This window comes from Cavia porcellus, unplaced genomic scaffold (assembly GCF_034190915.1).
Source record: "Cavia porcellus strain 051 isolate PalLab524CR breed Dunkin Hartley unplaced genomic scaffold, mCavPor4.1 scaffold_1, whole genome shotgun sequence".
NCBI lineage: Eukaryota > Metazoa > Chordata > Mammalia > Rodentia > Caviidae > Cavia > Cavia porcellus.
Window position 1 is genome coordinate 193,008,835 of NW_026947484.1, and position 24,126 is coordinate 193,032,960.

At 40.5% G+C, this 24,126-nt stretch overlaps 1 protein-coding gene across 8 annotated transcripts in view; it reads right to left on the reverse strand.

Moving 5' to 3' along the window:
* Nucleotides 1–24,126, reverse strand: part of Unc13b (unc-13 homolog B) — a 192,465-nt gene that overhangs the window by 57,926 nt on the left and 110,413 nt on the right. For 5 of the 8 annotated variants that reach the window (XM_005004086.4, XM_063225805.1, XM_063225801.1 and 2 more), the window contains one exon: nucleotides 23,079–23,169. In XM_005004086.4, coding sequence (XP_005004143.1) covers nucleotides 23,079–23,169 — 91 coding nt within the window. Of the gene's footprint in view, nucleotides 1–340; nucleotides 858–23,078; nucleotides 23,170–24,126 lie in introns of those variants that run through there. The other 3 variants (XM_063225787.1, XM_063225780.1, XM_063225784.1) reach the window with 2 other exon arrangements.

The following is a 24,126-nucleotide window of genomic DNA, read 5'->3' on the forward strand; positions in this document are numbered from 1 at the left end:
TGGACAGGTAATTTGTAAACACACATAGACACACCAAGAGGGAGAAACAGATACTTGTGTCCAAGTACACACATGCAGAGGGGAGCATGGATTGTTTGTATAGGTATAGCAGAGTACCAACAGGAATGAATGGCCAGACTATTAGCGCACAGACATGTGCACGTGAAGCGCCTACCCTAGTGCTGAGTAAACTATTTTCACTCATTATAATGACCCCCAACCAGCAAGTTGGCTCAAGCAGTTATGTAATTAATGTGGCTGCTCCATATTCCACCCACAAATGCTTTGCTTTTGTCCCTGCTTGTCGTGCAAAGTCAGTCACATACTCAATACCACTTACCTTACTGCTGCAACCAAAATAAGGGTTAAGGAATCGAAAAGAAAAAACAAAACACAACAATTAAAACCATTAATTCAAGTTTTAGAGCGCGAGTTCTGTCTGTAAGAGGAATCCATTCAGAAGCACTCCTTGGTTCCACAGAAAAGCCACCGGATGAACTTTCTGAGCCACAGTGCTGCCGCCTGCCCAGCCGACAGCACCCCAGAGCTATTATTCTCAGTTGCACGTAGCGGCTGGCTCCACAGCACAAAGTTGATGATAGGAACAATACCCAGCAGAGAAATCCCCTCAGTGAAGGTGGGGCGGTGCCTTGCCAGCTGCAAATTTAGGAGGAATCCAATCTGGTCCACACCTCTCTGCTGAGAGGGTATTCTGACAACCAGCCTGCAGAAGGCAACACAGCCAAACTTCAAGTGGATGTGGAATGCAAACTCAATCAATTCTGTGCTTTGAGACTGAGAGAAAGCAGGGCAGCTCCTGCTCCTGCTGCTGCTCCTCCTCCTCTCCAGCTGCTTCCTGCCTGCAACCTCCCATAGGGCACCACCCCTCCTCACACGTTGCTGGTGCACACACCCCCTTCCCCGCACACTCACGCACACACAACCCTTGCCAGCAAGCTCACTCACACACCCTTGCTGAGCGTCTCTCCCTTTCGCTAAATATAGATCCTACTCTCTCCCCTCCCCCATTTCCTTCCTTCGTTCTTCTTTCTTCCCCTGCCTACTCACCTCTGTCATGTCTGGGCTATAGAATATAGAAAGATGTAAGACAGAGTCCTATACTTGCAGGAGCTCCCAGTCTCAGATGGAAACCAGAACATAAGAAATTGCTGGAACACAGTACATATTGAATCTTCCCTTCTACTGAAACAAGCTGTCAGTTGCTGACTGGTTTTTAAGAATATAATCTGCTGTCAGCTTTTGGAGAAGGTGAAGACAGATAAAGTGCCCAAGTACAGTTCACATGGAATAGTGCCATGTTTTTAGGGTACACATCTAGTCCAGTCCTTTTTGAACAGCCACTGCAAGAAAATAAGAATTCTTTGAGGCTATACCAGGCAATGACTAGGAAGGATGGGAGGCTGGGTAAGCTGATTTGGATTCTCAGCAGTAAATGTGGGGACCCAGACTGCTTTGGAACCCAGAATTTGGAACTGGGTAAAGTGGTATCATACTGTTCAAATATTATCTAAAGTTTAGGGCCCTTTTCAAGATCCTAATTACCCGATCTTTGCCAACAGCAGCCCTATCTTCCTGGAGGCTTTACTAGCTATGTGGCTCTCACATGGCCCAAGTTCTTGATAATTCAACAATCCTAGTTAGGATTCATTGGGAGATTGAATGTCTGTTTTCTTTTTTTTTTTTTTTTTTTATCGGTACCAGGGATCGAACTCACGACTGCCTGTTTGCAAGGCAGGCGCTTATGCCGCTGAGCTAAATCCCCAGCCCCGAATGTCTGTTTTCAAAAGAAGCTCCTTATTCACCGCAATGTAATGGTTAGAGACCTTTGAAGTGCTGGATCATAAATTGCCAAGCAGATGAAACATGATAATCCTGTCTATTCTGCAATCACAGGTGAGGAAAAAACAAAACAAAAAGAAAGAGAGACAGAGAGACAGAGAGAGAGAGAGAGAGAGAGAGAGAGAGAGAGAGAGAGAAAGCAAGCAAGCAACACTGCTTTCTGATCTAGAGATCCCCAGAATCCTCACTACAGAGCTCTGATCATCCAACAACAATCCAGGGGAGCCAGTTCTCTTCTGAGCTGACCCTCTTCCTCCTTCAGCCAACAGTGAGTAGGAACTTTGATTCACCTAGCATGCCCACGCCAATCTTTCCAAATCTTGCAAGTTCTGTTGCTCTGTAACATTCCTTGTAATAACTTACCATAGAACCTAGTCCCTTTAGCCCAAGAATAGGGTAGTCAGTCTACAAAGGGTATTTCAGATTTGTTTGTGTAGAACAGGTAGCCTTGTATATGACAGTAGATAAAAACACACTTTTAACTCAACAATGATTTCCTTGGCTTAAGATTCTGTGGAAAAAGAGCAGACTCCAAAGCCATTTGCCTCCCTACTGGCTTTTCCCAAAAACATTACTTCCTTTCAACCAAAGAAGAAAATGTAAACTCTAGGAGATGCTAAAGAACCCATTTCTTAACCATCCACCTCATTATGCAGCCAGCACTAACAACAGAGCGAATACCTCCTAACCCACTTGGAGCTGGCTGTATGACAGAAGAGATAAGGGCTGACAGCATAACTATAACCACATCTAAATACAGAGAAAAAAAGAACTTGAAAACTGTCAGATTTCAGTGGAAGTCACAGCCAATTTATTGTGGAATTTCCCAGACTTGAGCCAGGAGGAAAAGGCAAAGGTTTAAACCAAGAAAAACAGAGATGATTAAATCAGAATCCCTTCCCCAGTTCCAACTCTGTAGTCACTCATCATGAATACAGACCATGGGCTGAGGTGACCAGGTTTGGGTCTGGAGCCCATGCTAAAAAGGAGCCCACACTCAACATTGGACAAGATCTCCAGAGCTAGCAGACGACCTAGAACACTTACTTCTCTTCCCTCGTCCACTGAGGCCTGGGACGGGATAGTGAAAGCTAACAGACCTTGTCCGGCTTCCTACCAAATGCATTCAGCCCTCTTCTAAGCAGCTTGAGTTTTCCAGAAAGACAAAGGCTCGGACAGTAGACGTATTCAGAAAGTGAAGCACAATAGATTTGCTACCTCTGGTTATAGTCTTTAAACTGCATAAGAAAGCTCTTAGCGATTGATCACAAAATACCTTTGTATCTTATATCCTTCCCAAGTTTCAGCAAAAGCAAAAAGGAAAATAAATGGGAAAAGTGGTAAGCAGTAAGCAGCAATCAGCATAAGCTCTGATGAAGAAAGCAGAGCTCCTTCTGCCACCATTCTACAGGGCCCACAGAATGATAGACATCACGTGACCTCCGCACTGGACTAGGCTTTTGGGATAAGTAAGCCATTACTGTGTCCTGAACCATGTGAGCAACAATATCCCCACTTTGTCACAGTGGATCTGGCCGCTGGGAATCCTAGGTAGGTTAAGAAGCTTCTTCAAAGCAGGACTGCTCAGGAGCTAGTGGGACAGGGCTAGAAAAACAGATTGGGTTAAGAAGGGAAATGCATTTATCTAGAAGCTGAGGAATGCTCTAAACAGACATTCTCAAGGTCTGGTTCCCAATTTAAATCTTTGCAGGGATCTTCGCCTAGAGACAGATGAGTCAAGATGGAAATTCAACATGAGACACTGACACTCATGCAAGGCTGTGGGAAGGTTCAGAGCTGCAGGAACTCTGAAGGGGGCTGAAGGGTGGGTTAGGCACACAAAATTCCACTTTAGCTACTGAGCAACTGAGTGGTGTCACAGGATACTGGAGCAGGGCCTCACCTATTACAGTCTCCCATCTTATAACCAATCTAAGTCTGAGGCTAGATACAACTAATCTGGAAGCAACGGGAACTGCCTTCTCCTAACCCAGCTGCTTTCTTTTTTTTTTTTGCTCTTTTTTTCATTTTTATCAGTACCAGGGATGGAACTCACGACTGCCTGCTTGCAAGGCAGGCGCTTATGCCGCTGAGCTAAATCCCCAGCCCCTCCAGCTGCTTTCTTGTCACTGCCAGAGACTGGGAGGCTCAGGACCAGCAGCTGCCAACCTTATCTTCCCATGTGAACCATCATACACACAGGATACCAAGGACGGGGGGCCCAAGTCTGCCTTACTCGTACAGTAAGGCAGCTCGTAAACTGTTTTCCTTCTTTACTATTAAAGAAAGCCAGAAGCAACACAATAAAGAGGCTGAAATGTGGTCACATAGCTGGGATTTGTTTTGTACATGCAGAAAGTGGTTTATTCTGGTAGTTGAGAAAAGTTTTTTGCCCCTTCTACAGAATTACCCCTCCCTAAACTCAAAAACTATACAGAAACAGAATGACAGGCAATAGGAGATGACCTTCCTCCTTCCCTTAGGGATGTGCCACCCTAAAGGAAAGAGGAACCTGGCAGAAACATGCTAGCTTTACTGATGTGCTAAGACATAGCTGCCACATAGCCTAAATTAGACCCGACAAGCTGTAAGGCAGGCCTAAGGAATCACAAATTTGCTGACAAATCTCAGTTCTACAATCATGTCAAGCATCATTTTTAATTAGCAAAAATTTGAGTATAAACAAACTCCTCAGAACTATTCAGCTAAACAGTTAAGTTTCCAGCTTACACCTCCAACAGCTATGGGGTTGTATCTATTTTGAGACTAAATGATTAAAAGTTCTTCATCAAAGCAATCTACACACTCACTGCCATCTCATGCAACCCTGGCTGAAAGTCACAGCTTTCAGACTTAGGACAAGGGGAGGCCCTGAATTAGTATCTGTCTATATACCCCCAGGCCAATCTACTGACTGCATTGTCCTGCCTTAATTTCTTTAGTCAAGGGAAGACAAGATACCATATGCTAAGGGTTCTATGTAGGGAACCCAAGATCTGAAAATTCATGGAGCATAGAGCATCTTACACCAAAGAGGAAATTAAATGGTGTACTGTTAGTCAAACATCCTCTTTAGTTCTTAGTGATTTCTGAAATGGGTCTGAAGGAAACCCAGCACTGTAGTATTCTCTTGACTTAGACTCCTATATTTCCTAAGGTTTTGGGTATGTGTGCATAGCCAGCATCTGAATCTCAGTGACTGAGCCTAAATGAAGGATCCTAAAGAGGAGGGTATTATTCTATAGGATTCTCCATATATTAAAAATAACACCAGGTACTGAGTTATAGGAAGCCAGCTAATTACAAAGGGGAACAGTGGGTTTTGGGGATCTATCCTTATTAAGGTGTCTCTGACAGAGAAGCATGGGAGGGAAAAAGGGAAACACTCAACTAGATGAATCCAGACAGCAGCCATACTCAGCTAGGAAGCAAAGAACTCTGACAGTAAGCCTACTGTCAGCGCTGGCATGGATGTTCCCAGCCCCAGGCTGCCAGTTTACTCATATCAAAATCCTAGGCAGAGATAATTTCTCTCCACATATGGTAATTCTCCACCCCGTGACAGAATCATCTGCAAAATTCTTTGTCCTTGTGCCACAGTCACTAAGTCTGACCACTGTTACATTCCTATCGACCAAATAAGCTTCCCTTGCTATAGCCCTAAATCCATTATTTCTCACTTAACTACTACCAAGCATTCATTCTCCCTAATTCCCCTTCCTCCAAAAACATCTCCCTCTTACTCCTTCTTCCCCCTGATCCATTCTATACAGTTTCTAGAAAGATATTTCTAAAATATAAATAGTTTTCTCAATTGTTTTCTTAAAACTTTCAGTTACTGAAGCCAAGAAAAAAGTCCAAATTTTATAATATATGATCAAAGTTCTTTCTTGACCTGTAAATAGCTAGAAGATCCAGCTTCCCAATATTCCAAATTTGGTTCAAACACTGACCTTTGCGCTTCAGCTGAACATACACTCTAACCTTCCTATTTCCAGATGACACTATCTATAGTACCATCAGAGAGTCATTGTAAGGATGGTAAGGAAGGAAATTTAAAATGCTGTCAAGGAAAAAAAAGTGATGTCAAGTACTTTGTCAGAAAACAAAACTTGGAACCAAAACACCAAAAGCTACTTTGGTGCCAGTAATGGCTTGAACTGTAGTACAGTATGAATCTTTGGCTCCCCCAAAATGCGTATGTTGGTATCCTAACCATCAACATGAGGGCATCAAGAGGCGGAGTCATCTGGAGTGATGAGGTCCTGAGGACACAGCCCTCATGAATGGGATTAGTGTTCTTATAAATAGGTCTAAGGGGGCCAGGGGTACAGCTCAGCAAACAGCACCTAGCCAGTGAGCTCAAGATCCTGAGTTTGATCACTGGCACCCACTTCCTAAAAACAGAATGGGTCCAAGGAAGCTCTCTGGGCCCTTCTTCCACATGAAATGAAATACAGTGAGAAGGCACCATCCATGAACCAGAACAGGGACCCTCGCCAGACACTGACCTTGAGTCTCCCAGCCTCCCTCACTAGAAAAGACATAAGAAAAACATAGCCATCTCTAAGCTATACGGGAGGTACCATAGAACCTTCCCTCACATCCCTCAGAAAGAACCAACCCTGCCAACACTTCAGATGTAAACAGGTAGCCTCCAGAACTGCAAGGCAAGGCATGTCTGATGTTTAGTCTATCCAATCTGTGATAATTTGCTATGGCAGGGTAACAGACTAAAACAGAACATTTCATAATTACTAATCCTATAATATATCAAAAATGATAGCAGATGAGCACCAGTTAATGAACGACTAATGGATTATACACGTCCTTAGGGAGTTCACAACCTAGTGAAGGAAACATGACAGCCACAGGCAATTACTGGTCCCCAAGCATGTACTCTGCGGTAAAAACATGTCACATGCTTGAGTGACTGGCAGTGGTTTGCTGTTGTTATTGCTGCTGTTATTAACAAGCTCTCACTCTGCAGTTCAGCCAGTACTGAAGTTACTATGTAGCACACAGGCAGGAAGCAATGCTCCTGCCTCAGCTTCTCAAATACTGGGATTACAGGTGTGAACCCCTACACCCAGCTAGTGGTGCCATTCACTGAGAAAAACATAGAAAAGGAGATAGAAGAGAAAAAAAAAAAAGAGTACAACTGAAAATACCACATGAGGTGCTGTGACCATGAATATTCAGGTGGTAATATCTATGAGCAACTCAATCCATGTCCAGAGCTCAAGAAAGAAGGCTGAGGTGGAGATTACAACTTGGGATTTATCAGTTACAGCTAAAAACAGGAGTGACTTTATAGAGAAAAGAATCAAGCAGAAAACAGCCTGGGGATCGGCATGCTTTTAGGAGTAAGCAAAGGAAGCAAAATCTCATGAAAGAAACAAAAGATGAAGCTGTCAGAAACAAGAGAAGATACCACAAATGCCACGAAGGGAGAGTGCTTTGCTGGAGAAACTGGCCAATGGCGTTTGTCTGATCTGAGGAAGAAAGCTCAAGGACGTTAGTTTCCATCTAGAACCCTTTCCCCACTTGTCAGCTTGGTCTGTGTCAGAATGTCCTCAGGTACGGACTGAATAAACACATTTCCTTAATCTGCTTGAAGATGATAATCAGTAAAGGCAAGTGGAAGCTGAAGGAACTGGGCCACAACATTCTTCCTTCCTTCGACTTTAAGAAATCTTATGTTACATACTATAGCTGCTCGTCAGCATGTTCCCATTTTGTAATTGGTAGTAGGTCCCAAGTGCATTGTTTACAAAAATAAAACAACTTGTTATCTGCAAGGAGTGGTGGATCGCTTTAGTTACAATGTGCTTGTTAACACAAGATGCAAGTTATTCCTTGATTTCCATTTTTCTAAACTCCTGTGATTTTATTTCTTGAACATCTATGATACTTAACGACAACTGCTACTTAGTATCCTCTGGGAATTCCCAGGCAAATCTTTGACCACCCCAAACCAAAAGAACTTGCTCTCTACTTTCAAAATCTTACCGCAACTATTTTCTGTTACAAATACTAGTGATCTCTTTTGCAATCAGTTATTTATGGTCTTGTAATACCACTTAGTATTTAAAGTGTACATTGTATAAATCTTTGCTGAGTGGCTATTAAATATCAGAAACTATGCTAGGAACTGGTAGTCACTTTTGTCTAAAGTAAAATCTAGAAACTGTTAAAGCCTGTACATATGCAAAGAAAATGCAAGTAGAAAGCAGAAATAATACGAAAACATGTGAACAGGAACAGGATCTCTGAATTCTTCTGAACTGTTTTGCTACCTACATGTACTAGACTCCCAAGGCATGTAAAGAAACTAAGACACTCCAAGTGAATATCCACTCCTAATTCTTAAGACTCCAGACTCAAAGCCTTGCCTGGACTGTGTTGATAAACCAGGTTGAACCAAAAATATCTCTTTACAGGTTACACAAGCAAAACTAAATAAATGGGATACCAAACTAAAGTTTCTATATAGCAAAAGAAAACGTAAACAAGATGAAAAGGCAACCTCAAATTGGGAAAAGTATTTGGAAATCCATGTATAGTGGTACCTTGGTTCGTGAACTAAATTCTTTCTAGGATTCTGAGTTGCAGAATTTGTTCCATAATTTTGGCTGCAACTAAACTGCAAGCATAGTATATACATGGAAAGAATTCTGTGACCAGAATTGTGGAAATAATTATGTGAGCCAAGGTACCACTACATCTGATAAGGGGTTACAGGTGTGTGCCACCATTCCTGGGTCTAAATTTAGTAAGAACTCTTACAATTCAATAGCAGAAAAATAAATAACCCAATTTAAAAATGAGCAAATGTCCTAAGCAGACATTTCTCAAAAAAAAAAAAAGGAATAAGAAAGCTTACCAGGTATATGAAAAGGCATTTAATATCACTAGCCATTAGATAAATGAAAATAAAAGCCATTAAGCCATCATCAAAAAGACAAAAAAGAAGCTGAGAGCGGCCTATAATCCCAGCACATGAGAGGCTGAGGCAGGAGGATTACTATGAGTTTGAGGCCAGCTTGGGCTACATAGTGAGATCAAGGCCAGACTGAACTACACAGAGAGACTTTGCCTCAAACAAATCCAAAAAAAAAAAAAAAAAAAAAAAAAAAACAAGAGACAACAAAACCTGGAGAGGATATAGTGAAAAGGTGCCCTAGCACATTGCTGGTAGGAATGTCGATCGATAAGACTATTATGAAAAACAGTATGGAAGTACTACAGAAATTAAAATAGAATTATCACATGACTGAGCAGTCTTCTTCTGGGTATACATGCAAAGAAAGAGAAAGTGTCTTACCTCGTAAAGACACACATTGGTTGCAAGATTATTCACTGTAGCCAACATATGAAAACAACCTACATGTTCACTGATGGACAAAGGGAATGTGTTGTGAACATGTGCATGTGCACTGCACACATGCATATGCACATGATGGAATAAAGAAGTTTCTAAAGGACCTACAGACAAAGGGAGACAGAGACTGATAAAACACTCTACAACTTAACTTCCTGAGTTTGCTTTCTTGACTAAAGAGCTAAATTTCCTTCAGGATAAAAGTTATATGCATGTTTTCAAAGTTCAAAGTAGTTTTCCCAACCTGACTTTTTATGTTTCTGTTTATCCCAACTGACCGCTTCTGCCTCCATCACAAGAGCCCACTTTGGTCCCAGGTACCCTGCTGGAACTCCTAAAGATGAAGTGATTGACATCAAAGAGACAGAAAAGATGTACAAGAATTTCCAGGTACTGGTTTAAGTGGAAATCAAGGAAGACTCCATAAAGAAGCTCGATTCAAAGACTGGACATATTTGCATATGTGGAAACAGAAAAGAAAGTGTACTGAAGGCAGAAAAACAGATGAACAAAGATATGAATAGAAGAAAAAAGTTCAAAATGGTGTTGGAAAAGAAATTAATTTTACTGAGTGGAACAACATGCCAGGTCCTGCTCTACATGTATTATCTTAGTTGACCAGAATGACATCCATTCATACAGGAGAAAGCTAAACTCCCAAAAGGGCACATGGCTTGTCCAAGCCAAAGGTTACAGATGCAATCAGTGGTAGAACTATATTTTAAACTCAGAGTCTTACTGATTCCAAGGCTCACATTCTTTCAACTTCTCTGGACTGACGAAGGTTAGAAAAGCAGATTAAGCCAGGTCATGGCGGTCATAGATAGCACACTATAAAACTCAGACTATAATGTAATTACCAGTGAAAACAAAAGCTAAATTTTTCTAAAGAAAAATTTGCATTCACTCATGCGCTTACCATATTTATTAAGAGCTTTCTGGGTACCAGAGATTGGGGATGTAAAGTGAAACTCAGCTCCTATTTTTATTTAAGCACTATTTCACTTAGCTTTTATTTAAACTCTTTACCAAAATATAAAATGCATATTTAAAAGTACATTTTACAACAGTATATAAAAAAATAGATCAAAAATATTATCACCAGAAGTTCAGAAGTTTTCTCAAAGGTAATTACTATCTGGATGTCTAACACCACAAATTACTTTTGCCTATGTTTCAACTTACTGTAAAAGGAGTCACATAGTATATATTTTTTCAAAAATACCTAACCCTTGGGGAGAAATGCTCACACAACTCCAGGACAATATAATATACATCAAAACTGATTACCTAGGAAATGCTATGAAAAACAGAAAAATAAGTATCTATCTACCTAGGACTTTAGGGAAGGCATCAAAGGATATGACAGCCAAGCTGAGCCCTGGGTATAAGTGCCAGGCATGACTCATACTCTGTCTACGAGATAAACTTTACAGTAGATATACAATGGACTCTAAGAAAAATAGATAAAAGCAAGAAGCTAAAACTATGGTCTAAGATTGAGAGGACCTGCACACAGAGAAACAGAGGCGAATAGTCTGATGAAAGAAAAAGAGCAAGAGCTGGCACAGGGACTTCCAGGAGAACATGGCAGACAGATAGCAGCAGCTACGGAGCTCTCTGAAACACCCAGCTTAGAATTCAGGAATGGTGCTGAGTAAGGAATCATAAGCAGGAGGAGATATGCCCCGGTGACCCAAGAACGAACTGGGCTGAGAGAAACCAACTGGGAAGGCAATCCTGGTGCTATAACAGAAACAGATAAAGCCTCAGCTTGGAAGCTGGAGCCTGCGCCATTGGAAGCCACGACTCGGATTTCTTGCCACCGCGGATCCGTCTGAATCGGCTCAGCAGGGAGAGAGAGACGCGCGGAAGCTCTGAGAACGGGAATCGGTGAACAGAGTTGAGAGCGGGACGGGTGGGGAGCCGTGCATCCACCTCCGGTGAGTGAGGGAAAACTAGGACTCTGCCAAGGTCCAGGAGACTCCAACAAAGGACATTCTGGGACTGGGCAGACTTGCGGGAACAGGGTGCTGCAGTGACTTCAGTCATGTATCCCCCTCTCAAGCGGGATTGGTAAGCAGTGCCTAGCCCACGTGACGCTGCTGGCTGAGATCCAGTAGGCTAGCATAGCCCAGGTCCCAGCTCCTGAAAGTAGATTGACCTGGAGTGGTGGGCCCCACATAGGCTGCCCGGTCTGCAACTTCCTGGTGCGCTGCGGTGGGTGGGAACACCTAGCCGGCGCAATTCAATCAGACTGTGGCTGACAGGGAAGGAAGCTGGGCCTCCTATATATGCTTGCATATATAAGGAACAAAGAATATGGGAAGAGGCAGCAACAAGAAAGGCTCCTCGGCCCCCAATCCTGAGAAAGAGACAACAGCAGACACAGCACCAATAGACATTAAGTGCTATCTCGAGAGCCTCATAGACAAGTTCAGGAATGAAGTTATTAATGACCTGAAGCTAGACATAAGCAGAATAGTTAGAGAAATGCTAAGCACCACCCAAGAAAAAACAGATGGTAGAATGGAAGAACAGAAAAAGAGGGGAGAATTGTTTAATGGAGAAAATAGAGGAAGCACAGAATACATGAAGCAGGTTCAAAGAGACTACAAGGAAACTAAAAAGTCTATCGAAAACTGGCAGAACAGCTTGAAAGAAACTAAGGACAGATTATCTGAACTGGAGGGCAGAGTTGTAATATGGGAGCATGAAATGAAAAACTTCTTAAAAATAACAAAGAAACAAACAGCAATAATACAAAGACTAGAAGATGATAAGAGGGTCTATAACTTAAGAATTAAGAACATAAAAGAAGAAGTAGGGACACAAACAAATGAACTACAAAAGCTACTCACAGAAATAATCCAGGAGAATTTTCCTAATTTAGCAAAAGGTAAAGATACTCAGTTGTATGAAGCATACAGGACCCCAGCCACCTACAACCCAAACAGAGCAACACCCAGGCATATAATAATTAAAATTCCAGAAATCCAATACAAGAACAGAATACTAAAAGCCATCAGAGACAAGAAACAGATCACTTACAAGGGAACACCCATCAGAATTACAGCAGACTTCTTGGCACAAACCATCAAATCACGAAGAGCGTGGGGGGAAATAATTCAAGCTTTCAAAGATAATAATCTCCAGCCAAGATTGATATATCCTGCACAACTATCCCTGGAAATTAATGGAAAAACAAGGTGCTTCCAGGATAAAGAGGAACTAGGGGAATATGCAACCACCAATTCAACTCTACAGAGAATACTGCAAGATATTCTAAAAAAGAAAAATACGAAAAATCCAGAAGTAGCAGCAGAGAGGCCACAATGAATGGAGCAGAAAACAAAATGAAGAAGACAGACTGACAACTAATGACAGAAAAAGAGCTCAACAGAAATGAGGCAGAGAAGATTGGATGATAGGAACAGCTATATTGGAGAAAATGACGTCTTAAGAGGTAATACTGATTTAGTATCATCTTGTTTTGAAGTCTCATCAAGTTTTTGTTCTTCTGTCTCCATTGGTCTAAACAGGTGATATTTTATTGGATTTTATTATATATGATAGTATAAGCAAAACCTTTTATAGACAAGGAGGTTATACAGAAACCATTGTTCATTTTCTATTAGTCGATTCTAAATACCCTGTAGTACTGTCATTCTCTTAAATGGTTTCACATTGTTTTGATATATTTGATGCTACAGTATACGAAGTTATACTCAAAGATTTCAAGGAGACAATATGGTAACTACTTTTATGTCGGGATAATTTTGTGGTGAAACACTATTTTGCTTAAATGGTTATGTTTTGATCTGCGCTGATTTGCTGTTATGCCCTCTTTTATCTCAATCTCCATTTTATGATTTAATTTTTTATTCTTTTAATTAAGGGGAAAATAAATTTAAAAATATCAGGATATATTATAGTGACCCACTTTGACTTTCCATTATCTTGATTTAAAGCCCTGTATTGCTCTCACCATCTTGTTTTGACTGATGTTCCCTCTATTCTGTTTTGCTTCATAGTATCAGGTTCAAAAGTTTAGGCAACAGCTGTGAAGATAGTGGGATTCATTATGACGCCCATTCTGGTTGACTATTATCTACTTTTGAAGACCTATAATGTCTCCAGTGTTTTGGTTTTGTTGGTTTTGTTCTTTACTGTTTTGTTCAAATTTTATTATAACTAATGATATAGGCAATTCTATTAGAGATAGCGGGAGGCATTATGGTAACCATTGTTGATCACCTAGTATTATGCTTTTACATTATCTATTACATCCACCCTTTTGATTTGACTGACTGTTCTGTTATGTCACTTTTGCTTCTACTCTCATCCAAAAAAGTAATAAGAACTGTGGGAGCAACAAAACCCAAAATGTGTAATTGTCATTGTACAAAAGAGAGGAAAAGAAAGTGCTCTAAATGATATAACTGCATGTATATTTAAGTGTATAAGATAGATAATGATATTACTGAGTTTTATTGGATCATTGAACAGAACTGTTTGCAGTCTCACTGTTGGAATGTCCACTTTAATTTTGTAACTAGAACAATTATTTCTAAGATGACAAAATGTAATCCATTAACTAGTGATATCCTATTGTTTATTTTTTCTGTAAATCTGTATAACTTGTACCCTTTCTCTCCTTTTTTTTCCTTTTTCTCCTTAAATAAAATTTAAAAAAAAAAAGAGCTGGCACATGACTGAAGTGGGAGGCAGGAGAGAAGGAAATGAAGAGTGACACCACAGTTCTGAGTAGGTGTCTAGCAGAATAATAGTGACAGTACTCCTAATAGAAACAAGGGAAGTTATTACTGCAGGCACAGGAGGGAAAGTTTTTAACACTGAAGGCTTGTGGTGAATCTAACTAATAGGTAAGTAGTCTTGAAGGACAGAGCCTAAGGAAAAAGGAAGAATAAATGTATAGATCTGGGACTTGTTTGCCTAGGAAATCTTATTGAAAGTCTACTGGATGCATCACACAATATCTACCATACGGTTGTTGCTGAGTTAAAGATTCCCGAGGTTAGAGGCTGAGACACAGAGCTGAGACAAGGAGGTAAAGCAGTCCGCTATGCATGTGCAAGGCCCTGGGCTCCACTGTGAGGGGCGGGGAGCCCTGATGGGACAACAGTAGACAGACAGACTTGGAAAAACGCTAGGCACTGTGAGAAAGGAAGAAAACAGGATGTGAGGATTCTAAGAATAATGGAAAACAAAACAGTAAATTACAAGAAGCAAGGAGTCTTTTTTTATTATAACAGAATGCTGCAGAGAAAATGAGAATAAAACAAGAAAGTAGGAAACAAAATATTTAACTCTCAGTGATTGTTCTCTCCCCTCTGGGCTAAAAACTCCTACAGGATTAAAAAAAAGTAGTCCCAATAAAACAGTAGTATCCACTTCTTGGCTTGATTTAAAATGAAATAATTATATAGTTGCTTCCCTTGTAGATAACTTTAGCAAAAAGCTTTTCCTCCCACAGAGGAACAAAAGTTCCCCCAGCTAACGTCAAATGTTCTCATTGGTAGATGGTCAAACAAACAGCAGGACTCAGATGATATGGTGGAAAGCCAAACAGTCTAACTCTACTTGGTATTTGGAAGCAAGTACTTTTGTACAGAGCTCTCAATCTCTCTTACTCCATTAAGTTCATCAAATACCTCCCTTTATCGATACTGTGCCCAGGAAATACTACTAGCTACAGTTAAGGCCTGTTAACCACTGTTTGATACCCTCCTCTGACTACATACAGATTAATGGTATCATAGCATCCTCCAGACACAAAAGAGGCAGAAGGACTTTGTTTGTATTTAAAAGATTTAAAGTTTAATTCCTAAAGAAATCACTGAAGTACTCCTCTCCATGATTCTCCTAGGCATATCCAAACTACCAGCACTGCCCCTTTTGGTGGGGGTCGGGGGGTTGGCAGGTAGTATGCCCTTTGCACTTCACGGCACTCCCCAGCCCTCTTGCCCTTCTGAGATAGGGCTAAGTAGATAAAGCACCCAAGCTAGGCTCAAATCTGTAATCCTGCTGCCTCAGCTCCTACAGTGCTCGTGTTACAGGCATGCACCACCATGCATGGCTATAGCTTTCTATTCTTGTACCTTGGTGCCATTATTAAGTGAAATAAGAGCTACTTAGTGGAAGCAGTGCAATGCCATAGCTGGCAGATGGCTGTTAAGTGACTAATGAGTGAGTAGTATATACAACATGGACACACTAATCACAAGGGTGACTCACATCCTGGACAGCAGAGCAAGAAGTCACAAGGCTTACCATGAAACTCAGAGAGTGTGTAATTTAAAACCTATGATTGACTTATTTATGGAGCTTTTCATGTAATATTTTCAGGCTGAGGTTGGTTATGAGTAACTTAAACTATAGAACAAGCGGTGAAGAGTTAAATAGACTTAGATTTGATTCACAGCTCTTTTACTGGATTCCTCCAGCTGGGTGACTCTGGACAAGTTTCCATCTTTCCAAACATCAGTTCCCTACTCTATAAATGATCCTAAAAACATAGACTCATTCATAGAATTGTCAGGAGGAATTTCACTGAATAATACACATAAAACACCTGGCTAATGCCAGAGGACATAGTACTCATAAATACGGTTACTATGATAATACCAACCATTATGGCCATAGTTGATATCAAAAGATATCAGCGGCTTCAATGAATGAATAGGGAGTTATGGGATAGTAGTAATATTCTTACAATAAGGAAGGAACAGGTGATGTAGGGATCTAGGAATGGTTTGGAAGTGGCAGAGGAAGTCAGAGATAATCAACTCTTACTCCTAAGCCAGTAATATATGAAGCACACAAAAAGTCTTTTCCATAGCAAGCTTCAGAGACTAGCCCCTTTTCAGACAAGGTGAGAAGGCAGAGAGTGCACTGGTCTCAGATATCAGGTAAAGAGTTTTCTGTTTGCTGTAGGGCAGAAGGGACCTGTTAGGAGTAAGTGGTGTCACAGCACTCAGGGCAGTTGCAAAGGCCCTTATCCAGGCGAGGCCGCTCAGGTTCATCAGACAGCAGCAGCAGGGCCTAACCATGGGAAGCAGCTACCATGAGTTAGAAAGGGGTGCCAAAAACTGGAGAGGAGAGGTCTTGAACTATTCAGGCCTATGGGCAGAATTTGTATTACAACAATATTAGAAACAACTTAAAAATTCATCACTAGGAGGCAGAGTACACACATATTGTAATACATCCAAAGAAATATTATGTACCTATTTTTAAAAGCAGTAGCTTTCTCTGTGGATAGAAAAATCCCATAGCTGTTAATGTACAAGTAGCCATACATGTACTAATAAGGAAAGATCCCCCAGGCACAGAAGTAAATGAAGAACACAAAGAAAAGGACAATGTGTGTGATACACCACACACACACACACACACACACACTTGTGCACACACATTTTTGTAGACCCATGGACCATCTGGACTAACTCACAAGACTCAGGCATCAATGTGATGTAGGAAAGGTACTGGCTGCCCAGGAATCTGAAGAGGGAAACTTTGTATGAAATGTATCATTTTGGTTTAGTTTTATGGTTTTACATTTATTTCTTATTTAAAACATTCTCCTTTTGTCTTTGGTACCAAAGATTCAAGCCAAGTTCTTGTGCTGAGCCAAATGCCCTAATCCATTTTTATTCTGAAACAGGGTCTTGCTAAGTTTCCAAAGCTGACCTTGATTTTGCAATGCTCCGGCCTTAGTCTCCCAAGTAGCTGGGATTACACGCAAGTGTCACTGTGCTAGGCTCTTTGTGTAGCAGCATCTAACAACAAAGGCAGTGTGAATGCTGAAAGCCTGTGAGAGAAAGGAAGGGTCAGAAACTGGTACTCTCCATGAAGGAAGCGCTGAAAAAGGAGGAGTTAAGGTTGACAGCTGTGGTCAGGGAAAATCTTGGAGCCCTAGATTACAGGAAGAGTATCTTCCGGGTGCTGCTATCTCTTAGAGGTGGAGTCCTCCCTGCTCTGACCCTAATCACTTCCTCCACCAAGGAACCCTTTTTTTCAGGGCTCAGTTACACAAACGGGAAGAAAGTCTCTCCTGGGGGGATGAGAGTCACAAGGAAAAACAGAGCCTTGCAGGAGAGAGCGGATTCACTGTCTTGGTGATTGCTCCTGAGAAAATGCCCTGTGACTGCTGGGTCTCCCGGGAGGGCCACATTTAAACTCAAACCTTCTATTCGATTGCACAGTTGGGTCCCTGCGTACCAAGGCTCTCCTTCCTCAGCCTTCCTCAGCAGCCCAAGAACTCCTGTCAAAGCATCCTTATGACCACATAGCTATGGAGTCTCCCTCACCGTCCCTTCCACCTGGAACACCCACCCACCTGCTGCCACCACAGGCTCCATTTCTAGAGCTAAAAGTCTCACCTCCTCCCCCAGATTTTTCTGCAGCTAAGCCAAATAAGGTACAGATTCATATCCATTTCCACCCACACTGCCAACATTACTGCTTCATCAGCATTAACAATGTCATCAGACAGTTATTAAGTACATATAGCCAGGTACTCAGCCAGAGGGTACAGACATGAGCCTGTGTAATTTCTCCCCTCAAATTGCCTACAACCTTATAGGTATGACCTGAGTATGGCCAGATTTCTATGGTAGTTATCTACTTAAATGCAATATTAGCTAAGTATAAATAAATATAAGCATGAGAAATATTCAAATCATAAGTAATCAGAGAAATGCAAACTGAAACAACAGGATATCATTCATTGGTCAAATTTTCCTAAAATAACATTGTTGGGACAGCACATTTAAATAGTGAAAAGACAAATGGGGAAGTTTTACTAATAAAAATGTAGAAGTAGGGGCTGGGGATTTAGCTCAGCGGCATAAGCGCCTGCCTTGCAGGCAGGCAGTCGTGAGTTTGATCCCCGGTACCGATCAAAAGGAAAAAGACAAAAAAAAAAAAAAAAAATGTAGAAGTTCACCAAAAATCTTTATACAGAACACTCAGTACTCTTTTGCCAAGTGTGGTGATGTGTGTCTGGAACCCTAGCTCATTGAAAAGCTGTCATAGGAGAAGTGCACGTTGACATCAGCTGGGGCAACTGTGTGAGGATGTGTCTCAAAATTTAAAAAATGAAAGGACCTGGGGATGTAGCCTAGTGACACAATGCTTGCCCAGAATGTGCAAGGCCGTTGCTTCAATCCCCAGTACTGCAATTAAGAAAATAATATACATTTTAATTCAGTAACTTATTTGACTCTATTTAAGAAAACTAAGTTTTTAAAAAATCATAAATGGTTTGTATATGATAATGTTCATCACAGCATTATTTATAATAAAGTATAATGAAGTATTTATAATATAGAACATTTAAATGATGGAATATCATTAATTTATAAATAATCATAAAATAGTGTGTTCAAAAAAATATTTAATAGGGCCAGGGATTTAGCTCAGATGTTCAAACACTTGCCTGGTAAGCACAAGATCATGAGTTCAATCCCCGGTATCAAATAAATAAATAAATTTAACAACACAATACAGGTAAATGAGAAAATAAACCCTAGTCATATTATCTGAATTTGATAAATTTATACTCACATACATATAAATTATGTAAGAAAACCTTGCTAATGTAAATAGTTGATATTTTGCTGATATTGACTTTATTTGTATGCCCTTAGGAAAAGTTAAAAATAAACTTAGTTAGAAATTAAAAAAGCAGATAGAAAGCTGGGGATACAGCTCCATAATATAAGGGCTAGCTTGGTAAGTACAAGATCCTGAGTTTGATACCTGTATAAAAAAACAAACAGAAAGAAAGAAAAAAAGAAAGATAGATATTCAGAAAGCCTGTGAACTTTACCCCAAAAAGCTGACACTTGGGTTCTAAAAGATACAAATGGAAAGTTACGTGGATTAATCTGGGTGTGGTAGCACACTTATGTAACACTCAGGAGGCTGAGGCAGGAGGTTCCTTGCAAGTTCAAGACCAGGGCTGCAAAGTGAGTCCAAGCCCAGCCTGAACTGCATAACAAGACCCTATCTCAAAAAGACAAAACAAAACAAAAAAAAAAGTGAGGTGGGTTAAGAGAAAGTATATTCTAAGCATGTGAGGCAACAAGTGCAGAGTTGGAGAATTTACAGAACTGTTTTGTTAGAAGTGTTGACTAAGGGGTTGAGGGTTTAGCTCAGTGGCATAAGCGCCTGCCTTGAAAGCAGGCAGTCATGAGTTCGATCCCTGGTACCGATAAAAAGAAAAAAGACAAAAAAAAAAAAAAAAAAAAAAATAGTGTTGACTAAACAGGACAGCAAAGACAGTTAAGGCTGAGTTGGAAGGGCAAGTGTGATCCACACCACTGCTTTTTAAATGGCTTTTTCTTATGGATCCTGATATCTCAAGGTCTGACATTTATGGTCCAGTCCCAACTTACTGAGACAAGATCACTGATGTACTTCATATCGTGACAATTCACACATCTCCAAAGGCTCGGTTGCATTTCTTCTTTATCAAAACCAGGAAAAAGCTGAAGCAATGTGAAGGCAACGTGAAGCCATTGAAGTATATCTTTTTCTGATTGCCTTTTTTTGTAAATCACAGCCTTTACTAGATCATTAGAGAATGATACTATTTTGAAGTGTGTTTCTTTAAACTTAATAAACCCCCTAGCAATGACAGACTGAGAAAAATACTGGCAACTCATATAACAAAGAGTTAATTTCCCTAAAACAAAAAAGGTCCTACAAATTAAAAGAATACCAACAGTTTGATAGAAAATGAGCAAATAACAGATCATTCACAGAAATTATTAATACCCTTTATATATACAATTCATCCTTAACTTTACTAATAATTGCAAATTTAAATGGCTGAAATACTATTACCTGAAAGCCAAGAAAAATTCAAGGTTGACAAATCACTCTACTGAGTTAGGGAAGAAAAAGCAAGCTCATGGCATTACTTCCAGGAGGGTCAGTCAGTCCAACTCCTGTGGAGGTTAGACCTCTTAGGACAGTCACGGAAGGAACCATCCACAAACATCCTGCTCTTCTCTTACCTAACTGAGTTAGGTATTGTTAGAGATGTGCACTGGCAAGGGCAATGGGAGCAAAAGAGGCCCATAATTTCTGGAGAGAAGTTTCAAGAGCTATAGACAATTTGCTGTGTGCTTTCTTGTTTGTTATCTTTTCTTTTCCTTCACATTGTAACTGGCAATGTCTCAGATGCCAAATGCTATGTCAGCCTGAATTACAAAAAGAAGATGACTTACAGCAGAACTGTGACATGGCACGCCACTTAAGCAAGAAACAAAGCATTGCTGCTCTAAGATCCTGACTGATGAATACCAATTTGGCAACATGCAACAAAATCACAAATTCATACTCCCCTAATATACACTTGAACACATGCCAAATGTCAAATGATAAATGTGAAAGCTCTCATTTCTAACATGACTTGTTTCCCATCACTTGAAACAAATAACTACTAACAGATACTAGGCAAATCCACACAATGGAATATTATACAGCTATATAAGACAAAACATTCTGTTGGGCATGGGGGTGCAGGCCTGTAATCTCCATGAAAAAAATGTGATATAATATGCTTCATTATTTTTAAAATCTTGTTTAATATTTAATTATAGAATGACTTGAAGGCTTAGGTCCATAGTCAGTTATTTTAATTCTGGGTTTTCATGGATTTCAGAGTTGACTAGGATACTGATGCATCAATCAAATGAAAAAAATGTAATTGGTTCCTGTATTACAGATTTTCAAAGATTTTTTTTGAAATTTGGCTAATAAATTATCTTCTTCTCTGACATCAGTTTGTAAGAGTCAGGAATATTTTTGTATTTTTAATAAATAATTTCAAACCTCACTGAATTTTTCATTAGATTTTTAACATTCATACTCTAAAGTTTTAGAATATGCAGTTGTAAGTTTTTATTGATAATACTCATTGTTTCAGGTAACAAACACAGATATACACATTTATATAAACAGAAGTATTTTCAAACATCTGTGTTCAAAATGCTTTCTTCAGCTGGAGTGACAGTGGACACCAAGAATCCCAGCACTGCAGGAGGCGAGGGCAGTTTAGCGACTTAGGGTGACCCTGTCTCAGCATTAAAAATAAGCAGAGGAGGGGGAGTATAGGTCAATGTGAAGGCCCTGAGCTCAATTCCCAGTACTAGGGGAGAGAGACAGAGACAGACAGACAGAGACAAAGACAGAGACAGAGACAGAGACAGAGACAGAGAAATTTTTTCTCCAAAGCAGTCACCTTTTCAATAATTATTAAAGTACTACTTTTCTACCTGAAGGATGCTTATATTAGGTGAGGCTAGAACAATTTCAACATTAAAATAAATGATAGCAATGGATTACGACTCATGTAATAAATTAGGAATCCATAAGCTCACACTGCCACAAAAAATTAACGGGAGAAAAGAGAAATCTCCTTATTATACCAACCAATTAATGCAGACGAGATAGTTACCATTGGGCCACCACCACCAGGGGTTGGTAGCTTCAGAAAGGAGGTACCAACGGATACCTAGTGGAGATCTGACAGAAAATAAGATATTGACAGTCTCACTGTTCTCACTACAAAACACTTGCTAATTACAAAGGGAAATATGTGCCTTGACAGTGGTGAAACATGCACAAACTTAACCAAATGACTAAGGCTAACACTATTAATGGCAGGACAGGCTGACAGCACATAGTTTCTCCTGCGACGTGATGGAAGGAGCGCAGGATGGTTTCTGTGTGAGTCCCACCAAGAAAGCATAGCCTGAGTGTGAGCCCAAGGAAATACGGAATAGACCACACTTGGCCTGCACCATTTAAAGCTGCTGAGGATGGAAAACCACTACTGAGGGAGATTAAAGAGCCATAACTAGTAAATGCAACATGTCAGTCTGGACTAGGTTCTGGATCCAGATGGAAAAAAAGACATTGCTGCAATCATCAATCAAATTTGTCTGAGATGGTAATGATAGTGTTTATGCTATTGTTTTCCTAACTTGGATGGTTGAACTGTGATTATTTAGGGCAACAGTCTTACTTTTAGGGAAACACAAACAAAAGCATTTAGAAATGACAAAATACATATCCCATTTTCTCTCAAATGGTTCAGAAAAAAGTTGATTGTAAGGGAGGAAGGGTAATGAATCAAACGTGCAGCGTGAACTGCTATAGTAGGAGACACAGAAGTCCTCGCCTTTTAAACCTTTTAAAAAGGTATGTTTACTCATATGAGCTTGCTTGCATTTTCAGATCTGCCAGGTTGTATGTTTCTAACAACCACATGTCATCACCGAAAAGCACCCCTTCTGCCAATGGATGCCTCTTTAATCAATAAGGAACATGTCAAGCTCGTAACACTGAAAATGAAAAATACTTTATTTTTACTTTTCTTTTTACATTGTTTTAGCCCTTAGTGTGTGATGCCTTGGGGCTTCAGTTAGGGAATCCCAGAAAAGTCTGTGGGCCCTATTTCTGGTCCTATATGTCAATCACTACTACTTGAATTGTCTGGCTAAGGGAGACAACAACTGACCAAGGGGTCTTGATAGAGTCCTTCACCCTAAACTCAAACTGAAATAAACATTTAACTGTGCCATCAAACTCCCAGCCCATTAGGTCTATCTGATTTCCACTGATCAACATACAAAGTACCACGGCTACCTCCATCTCTTAAGGCTCTGGCTTCACTGCTGTGTACTCTCAGAAGCACAAGTAAGAAGATGACTAATTACTGACTGCTTCTTGAGTACCATATTCCTCCCAATTTCAAAAGAAAAACTGTCCCAATCATCTTAGAACAGATTCCTACCTCCTGCAGCTGGAGTCGAACCTTGGTGACTGCTCGGATCCAGTGTGCTCTGGCATGAGTGAAGGGTGAAGATGCATTCTCCTCATGAAGACTTGTAACAAAGGAAAGAATATTTCTTAAAAATAGTCCAGGCTACAAGGTGACAAACTCTCAAGGCAAGACTGCCAAATATCTAAAATAAAATGGTTTTTATTTGTGCCTACACATGTTTAGTGATTCAGGCCATTAAAACAGCACAGTCCTGGATACCTAAAGTGCAAACAGTTCCTCTCTAAAATGACAGCTCCTTTAGCTTTTCGTATGTTCCTATTCTTCCTTCTCTTGCATGTGCCCAGTAAAGCAGCTCACTGGAACAGTCTGAGGTCCTGACACTAGAAAAAAATCACAAAAACCCTGAGTCAATGAAAGCATAGAAACCACACACAGCTACAGGAGAAGGCTTTCAATACCTCTCATTTACCTTCCAAGACCAACAACCTACCTTGGGGGTTTTACACAGCTTCCTGAAGGCAATCTTTGCTCCTGCAAACCCTTCCTGCTACACTAAGTATTTTGGAAGTCTTACCAATTCCTAGACTACATAAAAAAGTGCCTTCTTGTCATGATCTTGTAGCCATCGCAGCAGACAACCTACACATGCGAAGTAGATGCTAGACTCTGACACTGTCTGCTAACTGGCTAAATTGTCTGAAAACAACTGTGGGCAGTTCTGGCCAGGGGAAAATGGGGCTTCACATGCACAGCTAGGACCTCAAGGTAAAGAAGGACAAGCACTCATTCAAGCACTTCTGCTTCTCTCCCCGAGCTCAGCCCTAACAGTAATCACTATCTGAGGCCCACAGCAGGTCAGCTGGTCAGTGGGTCATCAACCCAATGAAAGCTGGCCCAGGGCGAGGTCTCCCGCCTGCTCTCCCTGTTATAAAACCCCAGAGATAACTAAAAATTAAGATCAGGGAGGGAAAAAAGCAAGTCAGTTCATTTCTTCAGAAAGGTACATGATTTAGCCACTAATCCAGAGATGGATGAAAAGCACCAACCATTCCCTGAC